This window comes from Pseudophryne corroboree, chromosome 8, assembly GCF_028390025.1.
Source record: "Pseudophryne corroboree isolate aPseCor3 chromosome 8, aPseCor3.hap2, whole genome shotgun sequence".
Taxonomy (NCBI): domain Eukaryota; kingdom Metazoa; phylum Chordata; class Amphibia; order Anura; family Myobatrachidae; genus Pseudophryne; species Pseudophryne corroboree.
The window spans coordinates 363,530,621-363,556,598 of record NC_086451.1 but is presented as its reverse complement, the minus strand read 5'-3'; the positions used below and the strand labels follow the sequence as shown (position 1 = coordinate 363,556,598).

The window sequence follows — 25,978 nt, the reverse complement described above, 5'->3', positions numbered from 1 at the left end:
GTAGTGCAGCATCGTCCCAGCCACCCATGTAAACAGCTCCTGCCAGGGTATATGCATCCTACACCAATATGGTAAAGACCAGTCTGCCAGTGCCTCTGATAAACTACAGGAACATGATTATTGATTGATAAAATGGAACATACAGCATGTAACACAGTCATTTAAGTATCTTCTTCTGTGTGTCTCTGCAGGCAATCCTCTTGTGGTCTCTGATTACTTTTGAATCCCCATCATATGGCACCATAAAGTATCCTTCCTGGGCAACATCTATCGGCTGGTGTATAATCTCTTTTTGCGTTATGTGGATTCCAATTCTAGCTGTAGTAAACCTTTTCCGTGCACGAGGAAACTTCCTGCAGGTAAACCAATTAGCAATAGCATGGGGAAAATTCTGTAATGGCTTCAATGGCTGCAACAGATACAAGTTATCAGTAATACTCTTAGCACTGTCGTCTGTCTACACTAACTTAAAGTAAAAAGACTGTGGGAAAGAGGAGCCATTTACAGGTTGGGAACCTCAGACTGCAATATTGTAGCCTCAAGTCTGTGACAGCAGGCTTGCAGTGCTTTACAATCCCAAAACCTGATGCATGCATTAGAGGTACATCATGCATGGATCTGAGCCTCATGACAGCAGCTGTTATGGAGTGTGGATATCTAGTAGCGACTAATGGCTGGATTCTGGTCAGGAAGGGATAGGCTCTCCTTCCTGATACAGGCTTCAATATATGCCACTTCAAATTAATTTTTTTAACAGTGGCCTCACTAGTGGGGTGCAAAGCATACTGGGTTACCATCCAAGGAGTGACACCAAAATGCCAACTCCTCCACAGAGACTGGGAGCTGGATGCTGCACTGTGACATTAATGTGCAGTACCTGACTCCTAGTCACTGAGGACGAGTTGGCAGTGCAGGGAGAGTCTTTGGAGGAAGCCCAGCATCTCTGGGAGTGCTAGGCACGTACTCAGAGTACTGAAACGGGACATATCACAAGGTCACTCTCCATCCCATGATACCATGCCCACTTTTTGGGTTCTGTTTGATGCCCTGGGTGACAAAGACAACAATGATGCAACTGAGTTTATACAAATAAGTAATACGTTACACATATATCAGCTTAAAAGTGTCGGGGGGTAGTCATGAGGGAAGTTGAGGCAAATTTTTGGACAAATTGAATCTTGCAGCATGGACAAACTGCCTCACGGAGATGTGACTGCCTCACGGAGATGTGACTGCCTCACGGAGATGTGAAAACAGTCTTAGTGACCTGCTTTTCTTCATCATTCCAATGATTGGCTTTCTACACTACGATGGCGCAATCTTTATATCGCACCTGGGCAATGGATGTGGTTGGCTTAGGAGTAGGGAACTCACTTTTAAGATCAAATTCTGCTTGAGAAAAGCAAAATTCCAAACTGAGATTTCACACTTACAAATTAGGTGAAAATTCCACGAAAACGTTTTCTAAGCTTTGCTCATCGCTACTGTGGAGATTGCAAAGATTTGAAGCTCATCTTGACTTTATAGGATGCTGCAGAGATTTTACACTGTTTTGGGACTGAAGTATTCACCACCAAATGGATGTACTGTAGGTCCACTAAATAATGTGTCCCAAATGTATTCATGTCATACATAGAATATAGGAGGACGTTATCAGGAAACTAGAGTACATTAGAAGAAATTGAGAAAGTTCAAATTAAGAAGGGGGTAATGTGACAGTGGACTCTGTGAGGATGGTTCTGAGTCAGAGCAAAGTGGGCTGTATTAGCTGGTAGTCACATAGACCTGGTTTACTACCCTATGCTAATGCGAGTTTCTATCAGACTAATCCTCTCAGACTAGTGAGAGGATCCATGCTTCTTCAAGTGGGAATACGTTCCGCCCACTGGTTTTCTGTCCTCAGCTGAAACTGTTAACCCAATGGCTCCCGCTACAGTAACAGGACAAAACACCAAGAGAGGAGGACCATTGAGCTGGCACAGGGGGTATGCATAGAGTTATGGGGTAGGGTGGGACAGAGCAAAGGTGGGTCCATATTACTAGTACCTTATAAGTAGGAGGGGTCCAGGTACATCAACCAATCAGAAGCAGCTGCCAATCATCATTATCAGTAGTGGGTATTTTGCGCCAGGGGTTGATATTCCTCCTGAGAGGTGAATGTAAATCTTTTTCCAGGTGTCCCATGGTTGCGTTTATGTGATCATATACTTGATGTGCTTGCCTATGCTTGCATGCTCCCACCTCTCTCTACGGTACCAAAACAGAATATGTAAATGAACAGGAGCGTAATACTTTTTGTGCGTATGCAAAGTACAGAAATATGTATTTTACGTAAAACACTATGTGCTATCACAGATTAATTAATTGTAGGTAACTGTCTATTTAAGATCTGTAGACCAGCTGACAACTGGGGACCTGCTCTAATCCAGCACCGGGGAGAACGTTACAAACACATTCCGGATAGTAGTAAAGTAAAGGATGTTGTAGAGATCCCGACAGTGAGCGACATGATGGGATATGATAACGATGCCTACTTTTGATGGGAACCCTTAACAGATGGCTGGCCTACTGGGATCTAAATCAAGAGTCAATTTAATTTTTTTATGCAAAAGACTGTACTGTCAGAATAGTGTACATAAATGTATTTAATTTTGTGTGCAATAAACTATTGAATCAAATGCAGTTCTAATTGCCTTTTTAGAAACCGTTGCAGGTCCTTTAGAAAGCTTAATCATGGAAAGGCTAAAGATACCTTGTTGGTGCATGCCACGCAAATTAAAATTATGTCTTGATGTGCACTGTGGTGTGCTGTACATGAGTGTTCCCATGACATCAAAGACCAACCACCTACCCATTCATAATCAGTACCACTCATATATCAGTTACAATTACTTTTAATTATTTTTTTTTTTACAAATATACGTTCTGCTCTGTTTAAGCATTATTTTTGCTTTAAATTAATCCTGAGATTTAGTGGACACCAGGACTGATTTTTTTTTTTACATGTGTCACATTTGTGACAAGCTTGTTAATATGATAGTGCATCTAAAAGTGCTCTGCTATACTCTGGTGGAGATTTGGGGGGTCATTTAGAGTTGTTTGCTAGCTGCTGTTGTTCGCTGCGTAGCGATCACTGGAAAAAACGGCTAATCTGTACATGCATATGCACCGCAATGTGCACGCGCGTCGTACGGGTATGAAGTCCTTTGTGGTTTTGCACTGGTTCTAGCGACAATTCCAATCGCACAGCCGAACGCAAGGAGATTGACAGGAAGAGAGTGTTTGTGGGTGTCAACTGACCATTTTCTGGGAGTGTTTGGAAAAACGCAGGCTTGGCCAGGCGTTTGCTGGACGAGTATCTGACATCATTACCGTGTCACTCGTCGCAGCAATCATCGCACAGGAAAAGTAACTACAGGGCTGTTCTTGTTTTGCACAAAATGTTTGCAGGCGCTCTGCTGCTCAGGCGTTCGCACTCCTGCAAAGCGAAAATACACTACCCCGTGGGCGGCAACTATGCGTTTGCACGGCTGCTAAAAACTGCTAGTGAGCGATCAACTCGGAATGACCCCCTTGGTCTTGCCCTATACTAATAAGATCCACAATTGCATGTGCCTTCCAAATAATGTAATACCAAAGTATAAACCGAGCGCAACTAATCACAATGTAATATGATTAAATAAAATAAACCATTTGAACTTCTCGTGAAGACAATATTGCTGCTCCTATCAAGTATCACTGAGTGCTCTCAAGTAGAGAGTTTTTGTATTAAGAAAAAAACCTAAATGAAAATAGCGCAATATTGACAACAAAGTAAATTAGATCATCAGACCAATTGTATTGTATAGTAATAGGATCACTCTAATAATCTAATATACTTTGTTGCACTGACAATAATGAAATACACATATTTTTATTGCGGTAATAAATTAATTTCATTTTTCATGTGGTCAATATTGCGCTATTTTTATTGAGCTTTTTTTCCTTAATACAGAAACGAAATAATGTAATACCATAAATTTAAACTTCCCTTGAATTACCAGGAGACTCTTAAATGTTGGGGGAGTTCTCCCAACTCCAGGGATAATGGGCAAGCCTCTTGCATCTCACCCACTTGATGGAGAGAAGAGGGCGATAAGTTACATGGTCCCTCCCATCTGGACCTCACCCACAACAGATCTCCAAGAGGTTGGGTAGCGAAAGTTAAGGGCCCCATACACTTACGCAACATGTCTGTCTGACATGTCGCAGGCGACCACCCCGGCAGCCTCCCGTGGGGCAGGATCTCCCAAGATACATTGTAGGCTGTCCTTTTGCATACGATGTATCTTGGGCGATCCCAGCCATGCCTGCGGGGTCGGACATGATTGAGTGTGCAGCACATTCAATCTGGAGGATCCAATCCGATGCTCACGAGAACGCGCTTCGGATCGGAAACACCTCCAAAATGCCCGATTTGGGGGGTAATTCCAAGTTGATCGCAGCAGGAATTCTGTTAGCAACTGGGCAAAACCATGTGCACTACAGGAGGGGCAGATATAACATGTGCAGAGAGAGTTAGATTTGGGTGGAGTGTGTTCAATCTGCAATCTAATTTGCAGTGTAAAAATAAAGCAGCCAGTATTTACCCTGCACAGAAACAAAATAACCCACCCAAATCTAACTCTTTCTGCACATGTTATATCTGCCACACCTGCAGTGCACATGGTTTTGCCCAACTGCTAAAAAATTTCCTGCTGCGATCAACTTGGAATTACCCCCTTCATCCGATATATCGGGCCGAATGCCCGAAATTGGATGAAATCGGGCATTATCGTCCTAGTGTATGGGGCCCTTAAGTAACTATGCATAATACTCTTCACTAAACACTTCCACTTTTCTTCTGACATCTGTTGATGCTTAATGATTGGCTTTTTTAAATTCTATGCAATCTGATTGTGCTGATTCTCCTGTGGTCATTATTAATCAATTTGCCAAATTGGTACACTCATGTCTATTTATAGCACTGATGTAAATTCACTGTAATGCATACATTAAGGTAGATAAAACGTGCCTAGTGGTAAATCTGCCACTGGGAATACATATTTGTCCTGCTACATCTTTGCTCTGTACGCCATGTTGTGCACCTTGCTAGTCCCACCTTGCTGCTGCCTGGTGTTCTAAGTCGCTTAATATAATATAACGTAACGTAACGCAAGGCGCTGGAAAAGCCAGAGACTGTAATACAACTTTCTGTCCACCAGATGTCGCTTTTCCTTAAGTGCATACGTCAAATAGCCAACACACAAATAAACACATTTTTATATGCTCACACAGATTTGTAACATCATTGAAATAAGCTTAGTACACCTTAGTACAACAGTAAGCAATGTTTTAAATTAACGTGAAAAATGCAGCACAATTTATGGTAAAAGTTACAACATACAAAGTGAAAAGTATGCACTTGAAATGTGTGGCGCATATAATAAATAAATAAATAAATAAACAAATAAATAAGAAAGAGTATGTGACCTATCCTGATGCCACAAATTTGCATAGGTCAACAAATAGACAAAAACTGATAAAGCTTTGAATGAATGTTCTCCCTTCAGGTAAGTGAAGATAAACTGGACCTTCAAAGGATCACTCCTTCCAGATATAATAAAGATGAAAAGAAAAAACAATATGGTATAGTAACTCAATACAGTATATATCCCCCCCGTGTGACATGCACAGATAAATGTGGGTGTCCATTTATCCAATTCTTCGTACATTTTGTTCAAAGTAATCCATAACAAGGTAATAGGACTGAAAACACGCTAGTGCCATAACAGATTTATTAAATACAAATTATCCAATATATCCTGCATCAGCTCCATATTGCAAACACTGCATACTGAAGGCAGAGGTGGATTTAGGGGTCTGGCTGCCCTACGCACAACATTATTGGCTGCCCCCCTCCCCTTCAAAACGCATACATACAGTACTAGAGATGAGCGGGTTCGGATCCCTGAAATCCAAACCCTACCGAACCTCCCTACCCGAGTTCGGATCCGAGTCAGGCTCGTGTTTTCCCGCCTGACTCGGAAACCAGAACAAGGGAAAACGTCATCATCCCGCTGTCGGATTCTCGCGGGATTTGGATTCCATGTAAGGAGCCGCGCGTCACGCCCATTTTCACGCCAGTCTCAGAGAGTGTAGTGAGAGGACGTGTCTCCGTCCTCAGTGTCTGTGTGGGCGGGAAAGTGGGATGGCGATTCTAGTGCTGTCTTGTGCTGCTCAGTCCAGTGTAGTCAGTGTCTTATGCTGCATCAGTCCAGTCAGTCACAGTCCTCTGCTGCTATATGTCCCTAGTGTCCTCTGCTGCTATATGTCCCCAGTGCTGCTGGCTGCTGTATAAGTCCCTTACAGTTTTGCCGTGTTGTCTTGCACCAGAGCAGGGGTAGTGTCTCTCTTGTGCAGCATAAGTCCCAGTGCAGACCAGTCACAGTGGTGGTGTCCTGTTCTGTTATATGTCCCCAGTGCTGCTGTATAAGTCCCTTGCAGTTTTGCTGTGTTGTCTTGCATCAGACCAGGGGTAGTGTTTCTCTTGTACAGCATCAGTCAAGTGACCAGTCATAGTGGTGGTGTCCTCTGCTGCCATATATCCAGTGTTACTGGCGTATAATACCAGTGATATTGCTATATAATTCTGTGATATTGCCAGATAATTCCCGTGATACTGGCGTATAATTACAGTGATATTGTCGTATAATACTCTGGATACTGACATATAATTCCTGTGATATTGCCGTATAATTCTCGGAATACTGGCGTATAATTCCAGTGATCCTACCGTATAATTCCATATAAATCCATATAATTCTGTATTAATGCAGTCCAGTGGTGCTGCCAAATAAGTTCAGTGGTGCTGTCCTGTGCTATATATTATTCACTCCATAATGGTGTTATTAATATTTAATCCAAATCATTTTGGAGGTGTAGGGGTACGCTCTCCTGTGCCGCATATTGTGTTATATAACTTTAGAAAAATAATGGAGAACAAAAATTTGGAGGATAAAATAGGGAAAGATCAAGAACCACTTCCTCCTAGTGCTGAAGCTGCTGCCACTAGTCATGACATAGACGATGAAATGCCATCAACGTCATCTGACAAGGCCGATGCCCAATGAGTAGAGGGCATGTAAAATCCAAAAAGCCAAAGTTCAGTAAAAAGACCCAAAAAAAGAAATTGAAATGGTCTGATGAGAAACGTAAACTTGCCAATATGCCATTTACAACACGGAGTGGCAAGGAACAGTTAAGGCCCTGGCCTATGTTCATGACTAGTGGTTCAGCTTCACATGACGATGGAAGCCCTCATCCTCCCGCTTGAAAAATGAAAAGAGTTAAGCTAGAAAAAGCACAGAAAAGATCTGTGCGTTCTAAGATGGTATCACAAATCCCCAAGGAGAGTCCAAGTGTGTCGGTGGTTGCGATGCCTGACCTTCCCAACATTGGATAGAAAGAGGTGGCTCCTTCCACCATGTGCACGCCCCCTGCAAGTGCTGGAAGGAGCTCCCACAGTCCAGTTCCTGATATTGAAATTGAAGATGTCACTGTTGAAGTACACCAGGATGAGGATATGGGTGTTGCTGGCGCTGAGGAGGAAGTTGATGATAGGGATTCTGATGGTGATGTGGTTTGTTTAAGTCAGACACTTGTTGTCCGTGGGATGAAGAAACCCATTGTGATGCCTGGGCAAAATACCAAAAAAGCCACCTCTTCGGTGTGGAATTATTTCTCCACAAATCCGGACAACAGGTGTCAAGCCGTGTGTTGCCTGTGTCAAACTGTAATAAATAGGGGTAAGGACGTTAACACCTAGGTACATCCAACCTTATACGTCACCTGCTGCGCATTCATCAGTAGTCAGTGTCAAGTTGTGAAACTTTGGGTAAGAGCGTAAGGAATCCACTGACACCTAAATCACTTCTTCCTGTTGTACCCAAGCTCCTGCAAGCCACACCATCAACTCCCTCAATGTCAACTTCCTCCTCAGCCATGAACATCAGTAGTCCTGCAGGCCATGACCCTGGCAAGACTGATGAGTCCTCTCCTAACCGGGATTCCTCCGGAGGATCCTTGAGTGGTACGCCTACTGCTGCCGCCGCTGCTGCTGTTGTTGCTGCTGGGAGTCAATCGTCATCTCAGAGGGGAAGTCGGAAGACCACTTGTACTACTTCAACTAAGCAATTGACTGTCCAACAGTCCTTTGTGAGGAAGATGAAATATGACAGCAGTCATCATGTTGCAAAGCTGATAACTGAGGCCTTGACACTTATGTTGGTGTTAGATGTGCGTCCGGTATCCGCCATTAGTGCAGTGGGATTTAGACAATTGATGGAGGTATTGTGTACCCGGTACCAAATCCCATCTAGATTCCACTTCACTAGGCAGGCGATACCAAGAATGTACAGAGATGTCAGAAAAAGTGTCGCCAGTGTCCTCAAAAATGTGGTTGTATCCAGTGTCCACTTAACCACGGACATGTGGACAAGTGGAACAGGGCAGACTAAGGAGTATATGACTGTGACAGCCCACTGGGTAGATGTAATGCCTCCCGCAGCAACAACAGCAGCAGTGGCACCAGTAGCAGCCTCTCGCAAATCCAAACTCGTTTCTAGGCAGGCTACGCTGTGTATCACTGCTTTCTGTAAGAGGCACACCGCTGACAACCTCTTACGGAAACTGAGGGACATCATCGCGCATTGGCTTACTCCACTTAGACTCTCCTGGGGATTTGTGATATCGGACAACGCCACCAATATTGTGCGTGCATTACAACTGGGCAAATTCCAGCATGTCCCATGTTTTGCACATACAATTAATTTGGTGGTGCAGAATTTTTTGAAAATGACAGGGGTGTACAGGAGATGCTGTCGGTGGCCCGAAAAAATGCCGGCCACTTTCGACATTCTGCAACTGCGTGCCGAAGACTGGAGCACCAGCAAACACTCCTGAACCTGCCATGCCATCAACTGAATCAAGAGGTGACAACGAGGTGGAATTCAACACTCTATATGCTTCAGAGGATGGAGGAGCAGCAAAAGGCCATTAAAGCCTATACATCCACCTACGATATAGGCAAAGGAGGGGGAATGCACCTGACTCAAGCGCAGTGGAGAATGATTTCCGTCTTGTGCAAGGTTCTCCAACCCTTTGAACTTGCCACACGTGAAGTCAGTTCAGATACTGCCAGCTTGAGTCAGGTCATTCCCCTCATCAGGCTTTTGCCTATGCAGCTGGAGAAATTAAAGGAGGAGCTAAAACGGAGCGATTCCGCTAAGTATGTGGGACTTGTGGATGGAGCCCTTCATTCACTTTGCCAGGATTCAAGGGTGGTCAATCTGTTGAAATCAGAGCACTACACTTTGGCCACCATGCTTGATCCTAGGTTTAAAGCCTACGTTGTATCTCTCTTTCCGGCAGACACAAGTGTGCAGAGGTGCAAAGACCTGCTGGTGAGTAAATTGTCAACTCAAGCGGAATGTGACCCGTCAACAGCACTTCCTTCAATTTCTCCCACCACTGGGGCTGCAAGGAAAAGGATAAGATTTCCAAGCCCCATCCGCTGGCGGTGATGCAGGGCAGTCAGGAGCGAAAGCTGACATCTGGTCCGTACTGAAGGACCTGCCAACGATTACTGACATGTCTACTGTCACTGCATATGATTCTGTCACCATTGAAAGAATGGTGGAGGATTATATGAGTGACAGCATCCAAGTAGGCATGTCAGGCAGTCCGTATGTATACTGGCAGGAAAAAGAGGCAATTTGGATGCCCTTTCACAAACTGGCTTTATTTTACCTAAGTTGCATCCCCCCCCCCCCCCCCCCCTCCAAAGTGTACTCCGAAAGAGTGTTTAGTGCAGCCGGTAACCTTGTCAGCGATCGGTGTAGGACGCTACTTCCACAAAATGTGGAGAAGATGATGTTCATCAAAATTAATTATAAATTCCTCCAGGAAGACCTAGACCAGCAATTGTCTTCGGAAAATACACAGGGACCTGTGATGGTGGATTCCAGTGGGGACGAATTAATACTCTGTGAGGAGGACACAGTGAAAGGGGTGAGGAATCTGAGAATGAGGATGAGGTCGACATCTTGCCTCTGTAGAGCCAGTTTGTGCAAGGAGAGATTGATTGCTTCTTTTTTGGTGGGAGCCCAAACAAACCAGTCATTTCAGCCACAGTCGTGTGGCAGACACTGTCGCTGAAATGATTGGTTTGTTAAAATGTGCATGTCCTGTTTATACAACATAAGGGTGGATGGGAGGGCCCATGGACAATTCCATCTTGCACCTCTTTTTCTTCTTTGCATCATGTGTTGTTTGGGGACTATTTTTTTTAAGTGCCATCCTGTCTGACACTTCCGTATATGTCCAGTGGTACTGCCATATAATTCCAGTGATACTGCCGTATATGTCCAGTGGTACTGCCATATAATTCCAGTGATATTGCCATATAATTCCAGTGATATTGCTGTATAATTCCAGTGGGAATGGTTTGTGTTGCTTGGCTTAGTCATACAGCTACCTTATTGCATCTCTTCTACATATTTGCATGAGGTGCTGTTTGGGGCCTTTTTTGTTATATCTGACCTCCTGTCTGCCACTGCAGTGCCACTCCTAGATGGGCCAATTGTTTGTGTCGCTTGGCTTAGTCATACAGCTACCTCATTGCACCTCTTCTACATCTTTGCATGAGGTGCTGTTTGAGGCCTTTTTTATATTTGCCCTCCTGTCTGCCACTGCAGTGCCACTCCTAGATGGGCCAATTGTTTGTGTCGCTTGCCTTACAGCTACCTCGTTGCACCTCTTCTACATCTTTGCATGAGGTGCTGTTTGGGGCCTAGTTTTTGAAAAGTGCCATCCTGTCTGACACTGCAGTGCCATCCTGTCTGACACTGCAGTGCCACTCCTAGATGGGCCAGGTGTTTGTGCCGCACACTTGTGTCGCTTGGCTTAGTCATACAGCAACCTCGGTGCATCTCTTTCTTCTTTGCATCGTGTACTGTTTGGGGCCTTTTTTTATATATCTGCCCTCCTGTCTGCCACTGCAGTGCCACTCCTAGATGGGCCAATTGTTTGTGTCGCTTGGCTTAGTCATACAGCTACCTCGTTGCACCTCTTCTACATCTTAGCATGAGGTGCTGTTTGGGGCCTAGTTTTTGAAAAGTGCCAACCTGTCTGACACTGCAGTGCCATCCTGTCTGACACTGAAGTGCCACTCCTAGATAGACCAAGTGTTTGTGTTGTCCACTTGTGTCGCTTAGCTTAGTCATCCAGCAACCTCGGTGCAACCTTTTGGCCTAAAAACAATATTATGAGGTGTGAGGTGTTTAGAATAGACTGGATATGAGTGGAAATGAATGTTATTAGGGTTAATAATACCGTAGGATCAAAATTACCCCCAAATTCTGTGATTTTAGCCGTTTTTATGTTTTTTTTTCCAAAAATCATCCAGATCCAAAACAAGAAAGGGTTGTTTTGGTAAAACCAAGCCAAAACCAAACCGCAAAACACAAAAAAAATTGTGCCAGCCGCACATCTCTAATACATACACACACACTCCAAACACATACACTGTACACACACTGCATGCACGCACACACACTGCATAAGCATACACACACATTGCATAAGCAGACATGCACACTGCATGCACACACTCTGTACACACTCACAATCAGCAAACATACAAACTGCATAAGCATACACACACTGCACACACACACACACACTGCATAGACCCTCACCGCAAACACAGTGCATAAGCATACACACACAATGCATGCACACAACATCACTGCACTCACCCTCATACTACACACACACACACACACACACACACTGCATAAGCATACACATACACACTGCACAGACCCGCACTGCATGCACACTGCACAAGCATACACAAACACTGCATGCACACACACACTGCACACTGCTTAGTTCCACACTGCACACACACAATTACCTCACAAGATGCAGAGTAGTTTTTGTCGCTCTATGGCTGGCTGGGGAATCTGCAGCAGCTCCACCTCCTTTATATCTCTCTCTATACTCTAATGGGCCCTGCACACTGGGCGATATTACTGAAAGATATGAACAATCTCGTTCATTAATGAACGAGATACCGTTTATATCTTTCAGTGTGGAGGCGGCAACGATGAACGATGCGCGGCCCCGCGCTCGTTCAGCGTTGGTGCCCTGTCGCTTGTGCATTCAGGCCAATATGGACGATCTTGTCCATATTTGCATGCACTGCTATGGAGCCGGGAGACGGGGGGAGTGAAGAAACTTCACTCCCCCTGTCACCTCCCCGCCGCCGCCGGGTTGCACGTCTGCCATATTGGCGGTCGGGCAGCTCGGCGGCGGGTCACGCAGTGTGTAGGGCCCATTAAAGCAGGCCCGTTTAGCTCCGCCTAGTGGCGTAACTTCTTCCCAGTCGACGGAGGCAAGATAGATGTTGGGTCCCCCCCCCATGCCAACTTGTAAAACAATGACATGCCCGTGACATACCTATGAAAATTAGTTTCATGAGACTTAGTACTACCCATTCAGTTACAGGCCATTTTCTGCTCATCTGTAACCACTCACATTTGGTCATGGCTGCAGATCCATGGACTGGTAAGATGACACGTGCAGAGTGAAATCTCGTACAATGACGAAGATGCAGGAGCATAAAATTCTCTCATTCCATGTGCAATCTTTGTGAGCGCCAGAGAATATAGAGAACACTTTAGTGACTGCCAGACAATACTGACAGCAATTATGTGACTGCCAGACAATACTGAGAGCTTTTTTGTGACCACCATATAATACAAGTAACGAAAAGATTGCCAGACAATACATAGAGCACGGCAGTGATTGCACTATAATACAGTGTCGCAGTACCCATCTTATAATGCAGTGTGTGCAGTGACTGCTATTATAGAGAGCATCACAGCCTAATACATAACTGCCTACCGACACGCCCTACCGCTCTGCATCCAAGAGTCCCACCTATGGTTACATACACATATATACAGAGTTACACAAACACACACATACCGTTACTCTAATACATATACACAGGAACATATATATACAGTTACTATATATAGACACATACAGTATATACAGTTAGACAGACATGTATAGCGTTACACAGACACATGTACAAATACAGTACATAATCACACCGACACATACACAAACACATACAGTACATAGGGGGTCATTCCGAGATCATCGTAGCTGTGCTAAATTTAGCACAGCTACGATCATTCACACTGACATCTGACATGCGGGGGGACGCCCAGCACAGGGCTAGTCTGCCCCGCATGTCAGTACCGCGCCCCCCCCCCCCCCGCAGAAGTGCAAATGCATCGCACAGCTACTTGTCGCTCCCCGGCCCGCAGCGGCTGCGTGTAACGTCACGCAGCTGCCGCGGCCGGCCCCCCAACGGTCCGGCCACGTCTGCATTGGCCGGACCGCGCCACCTAAACGGTGGCTTAACGCCGCCATCCAGCCCCCTCCCACCCAGTGACCGCATCTGTCTCAGAGGCGATCGCTAGGCAACGTCGGTATGACCCCCATAGTTACATAGCTATAGTTATACAATATAGTTACAAAAACACAATATAGTTTAATTTCCCCTTATAAAGTACATTACAGATTGGTAACTGTCACTTACTGTGGCAATTCCAGCCTCCACCCCTCAGATGCGGAGGGAGATGAGAGACCTGTGGGGAGTGAAGGGCAGCGCCGGCCAGAGGTAGGTGAGCAGTTATCGTGCAGCAGGTAACGGAATCGCAGAGAGGGGAGATTCCATGGCGGGAGAGCTTAGTACATCCCGCCCAGTATGTGTTACCCCGCGCTCCCTTCCTCCCTGTGTTAGGCAGCCCAGCTACATTACACACTAAGGGGTAAATTTACTTAAGCTTCTAAAACAGAGAATTGGTGATGTTGCCCATAGCAACCAATCAGTTTCTGGCTTTCATTTCTCTATTGCCTTTTAGAAAATGATAGCATCTGATTGGTTGCTATGAGCAACATCACCAATTCTTTGTTTTAGAAGCTTTAGTAAATTTACCCCTAAGCAGCTATTGATGACATTGCGCTGGATTCAAATGATATCGCACCCGCTATCTCCCGTCTAAAGTGAGACGGGAGACGGGAGATAGAGGGGCGATATGCAAATGTGGCCCGTTATTGCGCTGATTACAGTCTGATTTAGGCGTGTCAAGCACCTAAACCCGACTAAAGTAATAGGCGCGATTGTGAAGAGACCTGTTTGGGCACCCAAATGGGTCTCTTCAGATGCATTTCAGCTGAAATGAAGTTGTTGCGCCCGTCGGCAGTAACATTAGAATACCGCCAGCAGGCGCAATAGGGGGCGGGAGGGAGGAGGGAACATTTGAATCGGGCCAGATGTATTGTACAGGCACACGCTTAACATCACATTCCCAACAGCTGTGGAAGCTGCTACCACTGGTTTGTGTGGCTGAGTGGTTATGGTCAGTGCCATATATAATGGGCGTCTCGGGTTTGAGACCCGGCCATGGACAATGTCACTCTGGAAAAAATTTTAATTAGTGTTTTTATCTTCAATATAAGAATAAATAAAGACCACGGAACTGTGGGTCATATTAAGATGCGTAACTGCAGGTATCTGGGAATATGGCGTTGCGGTCATTTTCCCAGTGATTTCTGCAATGCTGCCGCCATCTGCGCAGGACTCCAGAGGGGTAAGTATTAAAAAAATGGGTGCAGCGTGTGCTATGTGAGCTCCCTGGACTCAGGGGCCTGTATGCACCGCACACACTGCACCCATCAGTGACCGGGCCAACCACACAATTGTGTATAGTGCACGGACTATACTGAGTGGCCTAGAAAAGGGGTTTTGGGCAGAAGCAGTGTTCACTGCAGTATATCTAAAAACTGTGCTCCCAGTATATGCTAATTTTTTCAACTTAACCTTCTTAGTGTTGGTAGTGATTGCTATATGTCCTAGGTCTGGAGTGCTGGGACCTTCCAAAGTGTCAGTTTTATATTAGAAAGTACAGGAAGAGTGTTATTGTATTGAATTGCTTTAGATATTAGACTATAAAAAGGGGTGGTGAAGGGCGTGCTAAGAGCAGGCATCACTGACATCATGAGATATGAAGGTGTAGATCAGGCATTCCCAACCACGGTCCTCAAGGCACACCAACAGTGCAGGTTTTAGTGATATCCAGGCTGCAGCACAGATGGTTAAATCAAAATAACTGAGCTACTAATTAAGTCACCTGTGCTGAAGCCTGGATATCACTAAAACCTGCACTGTTAGTGTGACTTGAGGACCGTGGTTGGGAATGCCTGGTGTAGACAGTGGTGCTAGTAGAATTTTTTTCTTAGTGGTACTGACAGTAAAAACGGGCGTGGTCATGTGTCATGAGGTGGCATGGTCACACAAAACTAGGGGAGTGCTACATGACAATAGGGGCATGGCCACATTATGCTACACACTGTAATGCCCTTTACACATTATGCCAAACAACGTAATGCCCATTACACATTATGCCACACACCGTAATACTCATTACACATTATGCCACACATGTAATGCTTATTACACATTATGCCACACACCGTAATGGTTATTACACATTATGCCACACACCGTAATGGTTATTACACATTATGCCACACACCGTAATGCCTATTACACGTTATGCCCCGCACCGTAATGCCTTACATATTATACCACACACCGTAATGCCTATTACATATTATGCCACACACAGTTATGCTACTGACACCATTTTATGTCCCACACACAAAATTGTCCCTTATAAATTGTTCCCCATCGGTGGACTGGTGGTACTGCATACTACTACCATATTTCTTAATGGTACTCCGTACCACCCTACTTTCATCCCTTGGCGTAGACCTAACTGCCTTGAGCGGTACAGCTATCCAACAGAGGACCAGGTGAACACGGACTAGAAGGAGCAAGTGTACTATTAAAAATGCAGAGGATTACAGACAGGCAATTTTTGCTAACAAATTATTGTTTATTCAATGTATGTTTATATCTGTTGTTTATTGCAGTTATCGTGATTTTTACTATTGTGCCCCCTCTTTTTATATTCTTATGCAGGTACTGCTTATACATTGGAGAATGGAGCGGCGCTGCCTGAAGGACTATTCTATTAACGCGCATATTGGACTAACCCTGCTCATGGTGGTATAAGTTTTCCTGTATATATATATACACTGCTCAAAAAAATAAAGGGAACACTAAAATAACACATCCTAGATCTGAATGAATGAAATTTTCTTATTAAATACTTTGTTCTTTACATAGTTGAATGTGCTGACAACAAAATCACACAAAAATTATCAATGGAAATCAAATTTATTAACCCATGGAGGTCTGGATTTGGAGTCACCCTCAAAATTAAAGTGGAAAAACACACTATAGGCTGATCCAACTTTGATGTAATGTCCTTAAAACAAGTCAAAATGAGGCTCAGTAGTGTGTGTGGCCTCCACGTGCCTGTATGACCTCCCTACAATGCCTAGGCATGCTCCTGATGAGGTGACGGATGGTCTCCTGAGGGATCTCCTCCCAGACCTGGACTAAAGCATCCGCCAACTCCTGGACAGTCTGTGGTGCAACATTGGTGGATGGAGCGAGACATGATGTCCCAGATGTGCTCAATTGGATTCAGGTCTAGGGAACGGGTGGGCCAGTCCATAGCATCAATGCCTTCGTCTTGCAGGAACTGCTGACACATTCCAGCCACATGAGGTCTAGCATTGTCTTGCATTAGGAGGAACCCAGGGCCAACTGCACCAGCACATGGTCTCACAAGGGGTCTGAGGATCTCATCTCGGTACCTAATGGCAGTCAGGCTACCTCTGGCGAGCACATGGAGGGCTGTGCGGCCCCCCAAATAAATGCCACCCCACACCATTACTGACCCACTGCCAAACCGGTCATGCTGGAGGATGTTGCAGGCAGCAGAACGTTGTCCTTGGTGTCTCCAGACTCTGTCACGTCTGTCACATGTGCTCAGTGAGAACCTGCTTTCATCTGTGAAGAGCACAGGGCGCCAGTGGCGAATTTGCCAATCTTGGTGTTCTCTGGCAAATGCCAAACGTCCTGCACGGTGTTGGGCTGTAAGCACAACCCCCACCTGTGGGCGTCGGGCCCTCATACCACCCTCATGGAGTCTGTTTCTGATCGTTTGAGTAGACACATGCACATTTGTGGCTTGCTGGAGGTCATTTTGCAGGACTCTGGCAGTGCTCCTCCTGTTCCTCCTTGCACAAAGGCAGAGGTAGCGGTCCTGCTGCTGGGTTGTTGCCCTCCTACGGCCTCCTCCACGTCTCCTGATGTACTGGCCTGTCTCCTGGTAGCGCCTCCATGCTCTGGACACTACGCTGACAGACACAGCAAACCTTCTTGCCACAGCTCGCATTGATGTGCCATCCTGGATGAGTTGCACTACCTGAGCCACTTGTGTGGGTTGTAGGGAGGTCATACAGGCACGTGGAGACCACACACACTACTGAGCCTCATTTTGACTTGTTTTAAGGACATTTCATCAAAGTTGGATCAGCCTGTAGTGTGTTTTTCCACTTTAATTTTGAGTGTGACTCCAAATCCAGACCTCCATGGGTTAATACATTTTATTTCCATTGATAATTTTTGTGTGATTTTGTTGTCAGCACATTCAACTATGTAAAGAACAAAGTATTTAATACGAATATTTCATTCATTCAGATCTAGGATGTGTTATTTTAGTGTTCCCTTTATTTTTTTGAGCAGTGTATATATATATATATATATATATATTATGGGAAAATAGATAGATATATAGATAGATAGAGCCAATATAATGCTATAATGTTGGTAGCTGTCACGACAGAGGCCACAGAGATAGCCAATGGAGGAGTAGGAATGGCAGCAGCAATGACAGTTGAACTCACTGTGTCCAGCAGCAGAAAATAGATGATTTCGGTAGATGTCCCAAACCCCCTGTTCTTGGTGTAATGACTCCTCAGCACTAACATGTCATTTCCCACATGTATCACTGTGTAATATCAGTGGGAAGATGCTGCTGATGGGAAGCACGGCCATCATCAACTGCCATCACCAACTGCCACCCGCATGCCACATTTGAATTCTCCATGGTATAAATCCCCAGTGCACAGCAATATCACTGGCATTTCTTGAGTTGAAGCTGCTGCTGACGCATGAGAAAGAGCCTCCCAAGAGAGATCACGATTACTCACTACAATTTGCTGCCAGAGATTCACCAGTGACCGGATCTCAGCGCACAATTACATCTGTGTTTTTCCTTTCACTTTTTATTTTATTTTATTTTTTACATTTCTCCAGTTACTGTCACCAGCTACCATGAGCCAAAGGGAGTTAGCCCAGCTGCTTGGAAATGGAGGAACATCTCATAACATCACTGAGACATGGCTGAGGTCAGGACGCCGCAGACCATCCAATGAAAGACAATCATCAGGAATAGGAAGTGCTGGACCATCAGCGGAAAGAGAAAGAGCTGGTCCGTCATCAGGAAGAGGAAGAAATGAGCCCAGTGCCATTGAATATCAGGCAGCTGCACTGAGGGCAGAATTCCTCATGCTGGACACCATCATGAGGCACATCCTGACCTGTCTTCCCACCTACAGCAGATGCACTGTTGCAGAAGGAGAGGAAGTGGAGTACTGTGCCGTCTGCATCTCTGACATTGAAGTTGGAATGGAAATGGCTGTGTCACCCGGCCACCATACCTTCCATGTCCCTTGCCTGACACAATGGCTACAGATGAACTACGTTTGCCCTATGTGCCGCAAAAGGTGCTACGACCTGGACATTTTTTCACACCTTCTGTGAAGGGCACCAAATAAAAGCAGACACAGAGGACCCAATCCTAAAATCAGAGGTCCAAAGCGGTGAGCCTGTTCATTTTTTTTTTTAAGATCAGTAATCATTTTTATACTTCTACAGTGTTTCTCTTTTTCTTGTAGTTTACCTTTTTTAAACAGGAGTGACATGATGAGAACAGTCAAATGATTGAGGTTTCTAATCCCTCCTGTTATTGATTTACATTTTTTTTCTATATCTTAAACTAAAACTGAACAGAAACAAAAACTGGGGATTAGGGCTAATGGCGATACCCCACAAAAAAAAAACGACACTGGGCAGCCGCCTCATGGGTGTGTTGGAAGAGCTGCTAAGTATTTTTAATATGTTGACAGTTACATCCAACTCATTAATAACTTAAGAACTGGAAAATTTAAACCTGGGCAACATCGGGTACTTCAGCTAGTTTATGTTTTGTATACTTTGCTTTCTTAGCAATAACAGAGAACATAATTTATACATTTTTCTTTAAATAAATCTTATTACAGCCGGCACTGATGGAATTACAAAATATTCCTAATTTGTCCTGTTAGGTAGGTACATTTTATGCCTGTTCCACATGCCGCTGTTATATTGCTCAGTTTCTAAAATAATCTTATAATCCTGACTCTGGCTGTATAACTGCTGAGCCCTCTGGCTCATCCACCTTTCCTGTCCGCAGACGCTGTTCTGCTCTTGTATTTCTTCATCAAGATAAATAAGCTTGCATTGTTATTGTAGGCATACAGATGTGACGTGTCCATTTATAACTTTGCCGCAATGCGTACTCACCCATGATCCATACACACTATGAGACGCCAGGCTGCGTTTGCTCACACCCATGGTTTTGCAATGCTATGCATATGGATCACGGGTGCTAGCGCACGCCCCTGGAAAACTCACGAGTCACATGCCACAATGCATACGCATCTTAGCAATGATATACTGTAAGTGGAAACATCTGTACATATATTTCTGCACTTCACTTATATAGTATATGATCTGAGTACTCTAACACTCAGCCTTAAACTCATCTTGTTAAACTTTATAGGGAAGGAATTGCTGTACTGGCCCCAATATGTCTTTGGTTTGAGTTATTAGAGTATGGCAACAAACATTATATAAGTAATTACTTTTTTTTATTCAAATAAAGGCTAAGCCATCTACAGTGCCAGATTAACAACAGGACAACCAGGATGGTTACCCAGGGGCCCCCACACATACTTTAGCTGCACCTTAGCAGTGTGCTGGGCTGCACTGCACCCTATGCTGGCCACTCCCTTGACCATGCTGCCTGATCGATGACATCATAATGCAGTGGTTCCCAAACTTTTTTCAATCACAGCGCCCTAGAGTATCAGTATTGTTTTCCTGGCACCCCTAGGCCAAAGGTTTCTTATTGAGAAATAAAGAAAGAAATATTAAATTACGTAAATTGTGCTTATATGTCATCCTTAGGCTCAATTGTGTGGTGAGGGACAAGATTTGCCTCGGTTTGTCCACATATTTTATGTTTGACAGCCACCAGCACTGGCTTTGCCTATTACATTGACCATAAATAATTTTAATTGGCCCTGGACCACCAACCCGAGGCACCCCTGCAAGTGTTCTGAGGCACCCCAGGGTGCCACGGCACACAGTTTGGGAACCACTGTCATAATGTCAAAATGGGGGCATGGTCACCAGTGTTAGTAAGTGCAGCATTGCATAAAAGGGTCCTCGGGGCACTCTGGGGGGCTACACAGACAGCAGGATGCTCCAGGCAAGATTCTGGCTGCAGGGTGCCATTCTAGGCACCCTTCTAGCCAGATGCCAGGACTGTGGGGCAGCATTTGTGCCAACCACAAAGACTTTTGTTACTGCATTGGTGGCAGGCACTATGGTTTAGGTGAACTGCAGCTTCTATGTGGCATAAAGGACCTCATTCAGGTCCGGTCATAGCTTCTAAACATCATAAGGCTGATGGATAACTCTGTGCATTCGATAAACCCTAAACTCTTAACTTAACTCTAAAATAAAGACTGGTAGACTTAGATTTGGCAAAAATTGTTAGCTGATTTATTCAATGACTTATAACTAGAAATGTCTGAATGAAGATTACCTAGTGGTGGCCAAGAAAGAACGGCTAACTTCTACCGCCAACCCATACGACTGTACCTAACTCAAAAACTCAGCCTAAAACAACAAACGGTATCCACTCCACCTTATACCTTGACTACCCACCCATCCGGGTGGTGTCGCTGTCCCCGACCGGGTGATCCAGCAGATGCCTATAGTCAACAAAGGTGAGCGCACCAACCAAACCTGCAATAATCATTATAAACATCTAGATAAGCCTAAAACCAATTAACCTGCCGTTCTTTCCAGCCTATCAGCCAACGCAACTATCCACCCCCAACTACCACAAAAAAGGGGAGGGAGGGCAGGAAACACCAGAAAAAGAGGAAACTCCTCCTCTTCCCCAACTATATGAACCAGCTAGATCCTGCCTACCTGCATCCCTATTGGATGTCTAATCACATGTCCCCAGAGAGTCATCCCCAGCCCATGGATGTTTAACCTTCTCCATTCCTCTTTCAGTCATTCCGTTCTTCTTCTCATGCAGCAACTGTGGGTTGCCGGATGAACTCAGATATTTTTTTAAAGCAGCCATCATTTACAAGGCATGGTCAGAGTTCGGCTGTCAACCAACACCTCCGGCCAACTGGAACGGCATTACATCCGGCCCACAATGCTGCAATAATATGTCACATACTAAGAGAAAATAGCATATTGTCAGTGCTATTAATATATGTGAAAGTCTTGTTAAAAATATAGGGACAAAGGTACTAAGCATTGGAGAGTGATAAAGTGGAGAGAGATAAACTACCAACCAATCAGCACCTGTCATTTTTTCAAACACAGCCCGTCACATGGCAGTTAGGAGTTGATTGGCTGGGACTTTATCTCTCTCCTTATTACTTTTCAAGGCTTATTACATCTACCAAATAGAATATAATTAAATAGAAACATAAATACACAGTACAAAGAAAAAGAAATTCCTATAAATGAAGTGAAAATCTGTTATTTTTCCAGATAAAAATCCTTTCCTGCCACAGTACATATGGGAATATCAAGGAAGTGATGTGAATAGATGGCTAGCACATTATACAGACACTGGCCTGATTCAGTAAGGATTGCAAATTCTGCTAATTGCCAGAATTTGCAATCATTTTGCTAGCATGATGGGGCCGCGCAGCATGCTGACCGCCACTGCCCTTGATGAAGCAGAAATTGCGATTACATCGCAATTTTGGGAAAGTGGGTGTGGCCTCGCAACAAGGGGCAGTAGGTGGTAAAGTCTGGTAGGTGACAGTGTGAAATGTGCAGGGACAGGTCTGTGGGCTGATGTTGTGGGCAGTGGTACTTAGGTCTTAGGGACATGGCCACTCGAAATGGGAGTGTGCCAGCATGATATGCCATCCGTTTCTTGTCACTCTGGGAGTATTTCTCTCTATTCTATTCCAAATACACCTTACCTACATGGTGGTTTCACTGCAACGGGGAACCTCTGAAGAAATGGATCCTCCCTGGGCAGGCAGCGTCTTTAGTCGGTATTCAGTATTCATGTAGGAGATCACCTGGACTGAAGCTGCCTGTTTGTGTAGGAATATAACCAATGCATCATCAAACAAAGGTTCACCAGACTCGTGCTCCCTGCGTCACTTCCTCCCCCCTGAATCTACTCCAACCTCTTGTGTCTCGCCAGCCCCCTACCCTTCCAGCCTTCTGCCCTTTGTGTCAAGGTAGCATCTGGGTCCTTTCCACAAAGTGAAAATAGACACAACGCTTGTGTCAATCCAGTCTCCTGTCATTCCACACCTCCCTCCCCTGTGTCCCTCTGCCTTCCCCCTCACTCTGCGTTCCCCCTCTATGCCTCTTTGCTTCCTCCTCCTGTGTGCCTTCCCCTCTGTGCCTCTCTACGTTCCTCCTCCCTCTGTGCCTCTCTACGTTCCTCCTCCCTCTGTGCCTCTCTGCGTTCCTCCCCCCTCTGTGCCTCTCTGCGTTCCTCCCACCTCTGTGCACCTCAGCGTTCCTCACACCTCTGTGCGACTCTGCATTCCTCCCCCTCTGTGCCTCTCTGCGTCCCCCCCCCTCTATGCCTCTCTGCATTCCCCCCCGTGCCTCTCTGCGTCCCCCCCCCCCCTCTGTGCCTCTCTGCGTTCCCCACTGTGTGCCTCTCTGCTTCCCACCTCTGTGCCTCTCACCTTCCTCCTCCTGTGTGCCTTTCTGCATCCCACCCCCCTTTGCCTCTCTGCGTCCCTCTCCTTCCCTCCCGCCCCCCCATCCTCCGTGCGGTGGTGCCATGCAGCTCAGGAGCCGTGCTCACTTTAGCCCGCAGCTTATGGGGCATGCTGGCCAGGATGCAGGGTGTGAGGGGTGACAGCCTGGGGATCAGATGTCCGAGGCAGGCAGCTGCGGACACTGTGTGCGGGGAGCAACCCAGGGTCTGCATCTCCCCTAAGCACGCAGAGTGTGACAGTGGCCAGGCGGCAGTTATTGGCAGCGGGTACATGGCGGAGCGCAGTCGCTGGTTCTCCTGGCGCACAGCTCCAACAGCAGCTCCTCCATGCGCTGCCGATCCCTGCACCCCGCCGTGCCTCTTTGCATTCCCCCATCGGCACACACACCACTTACCAGGCCCTTCAGCTCCGGGTCCAGCACAGAAGCCGCGGGAACACTCAGCCCCCACCCCACCACCGCGGGATTGGCTGCTGGCAGATCGTGTCCTGGGGAACCGCCCATTTTCGAAATGTGAATCCCAAGTCCTCAAAAGTGAGTTAAATACGCGCCATAGTGCGTTTTTGTAACTGTGACAGGAAAGGTGGGCCCCTCTCAGCTCTGGGCCCCATAGCAGCTGCACTCATTGCACTTATGGTAGCTACGCCTTTGCTGCTGATCACCTTCTCAGCCTATAGCTTCACCAGTCCTCCAGCCAGTGTCAGACTGGAGCATGAAGGGCTCACCGTGGGAATGCAATGGCGGGGCCCATGTTAGAAGTGTGTCCAGTCTCTAAAGGCGGTGTGGTCAGCAGCCACACTGCTTTGCCTAACCAGTAGAGAGAGAGCATGGTCTGTGCCCGTTGATAAATCTATATATAGTAAATACAGCTAGTGCATGCGTGACAATATACAAGATTAATACCAGTATAAGGTAACATATGTATAATGTATAATTCAAGTACACAGTCTAGAACCTGATTCCTAGAGGAAGGGGTAGGCCCCAAGGTAGTAGGGCCCACCAGGGGTTTCCCTGTGTGCCAGACCAACCCTGCCTCCAGCAAAGATACATTTCCCAATGGGTGAATATGCATCTACTGTATGTCTAAGTCTGGCCCATTCGCACATCACTGGACAGGCCCACAGTGGTACAGGGAAAACCACTGATGGGCCCCACTGCCTGGGGGCCCACTTCCTCCTCTATGGATCATGTCCAGACTGTGCACTTGAATTGTACATTATACATACAGGTTGAGTATCCCATATCCAAATATTCCGAAATACGGAATATTCCAAAATATGGAAAAAAAATTAGTGATAGTGAGATAATGAAACCTTTGTTTTCTGATGGCTCAATGTACACAAACTTCGTTTAATACACAAAGTTAATAAAAATATTGTATTACATGACCTTCAGGCTGTGTGTATAAGGTGTATATGAAACATAAATGAATTCTGTGACTGTACACACACTTTGTTTAATGCACAAAGGTATTAACAATATTGGCTAAAATTACCTTCAGGCTGTGTGTATAAGGTGTATATGAAACATAAAAGCATTCTGTGCTTAGACTTAGGTCCCATCGCCATGATATCTCATTATGGTATGCAATTATTCCAAAATATGGAAAAATCCAATATCCAAAATACTTCTAGTCTCAAGCATTTTGGATAAGAGATACTCAACCTGTATTATCTACAGTGCATTGCAGTTATTAATCTGGTACATTATTTATGCATGCACTAGCAGTATTTACAATATATATTTATCATGGGGCCCAGACCATGTTAGCCAAGCCTCTGTGGCAGCTGGTCACACCCCTAAGCATGGGCCTTTACCTCTACATTCCCACGGTGGGCCCTCCATGCCCCAGTCCGACACTGCATTCGCTTTCCCTACATTTACTCTCCTCTTTCCTCACCTATTCTAAATATACTTCTTTCCCACATTTTGGGGATGCTGGCAATGTAGTTTTTAGCAGCATAGGCTGTTACACACCACTGCTAGGAATTCCACCGACCATGTCAATCAAGTTATACGGTTACCCTTCCACCATGGCTGTTTCTAAACAATTGGGCTCCCAGTGCGGACAGTAAAAAATAGACATTCTAAAATGCGCCATCCCCCCACATAGACAGCACAACATTTTTTGTGAGGCCTCACTAAATGGGTGTGGTCTTGTTAAAATGGGCATGACCTTGCAGGAAAAGACTACCTTACACTCCAGTTTTTGACCCTGTACCAACAGACCACAGCCCTACACAGTAATGCCCCCTGCACCATATTATGCCCCCGTATTTACCACCTCAGCCATACAGAGTAATGCTCCTTGCACCAAATTATGCCCCACACAGTAATGCCCCTTGCACCATATTATACCTCACACAATAATGCAGCTGACTCCATATTATGGCCCACATAGTAATGCCCCCTACACCATACATACAGTATTAGGCTCCACACAGTAATGCCCCCTACACCATACATATTATGCCCTACACAGTAATAACTCCTGCCCCATATTATACCGCCTGCACCATATTATGCCCCACACAGTAATGCCGCGGACACCATACATACTGTATTTCGCCCCACACAGTAATGCCCCCTGCCCATATTATGCCCACAAAGACTGTAATGTCTGTGAGTAGACTAAATGCAGAGTCACTCACTGTGCTGCTGTGCACAGGTTGCTCTGCTGCCGCTGACAGTCAAGGGGTGGGGTGTAAGTAATTAGTAGAGATGAGCAGATTCGCTTCCTGGGGGAACCAACCCCATTCCCCCCCCCCCCCCCCCTTCCCCGAA

At 45.5% G+C, this 25,978-nt stretch overlaps 1 protein-coding gene and 1 long non-coding RNA gene across 2 annotated transcripts in view; one reads left to right on the top strand and one right to left on the bottom strand.

The window, feature by feature from the left end:
• LOC134949138 (sodium- and chloride-dependent neutral and basic amino acid transporter B(0+)-like) overlaps positions 1 to 2,678 on the top strand; it is a 131,082-nt gene extending 128,404 nt beyond the window's left edge. The window contains exons 13-14 of the mRNA XM_063937546.1: positions 192 to 359; positions 2,388 to 2,678. Coding sequence (XP_063793616.1) covers positions 192 to 359; positions 2,388 to 2,540 — 321 coding nt within the window. The 3' untranslated portion in view covers positions 2,541 to 2,678. The remainder of the gene's footprint in view (positions 1 to 191; positions 360 to 2,387) is intronic.
• On the bottom strand, positions 267 to 18,147 carry LOC134949139 (uncharacterized). The gene is made up of 3 exons (XR_010183112.1): positions 17,986 to 18,147; positions 2,047 to 2,247; positions 267 to 353 (listed from the first exon to the last, which is right to left on the bottom strand). It is a non-coding gene; the product is annotated as an uncharacterized LOC134949139 (long non-coding RNA).
• Positions 18,148 to 25,978: the final 7,831 nt, after the last annotated feature.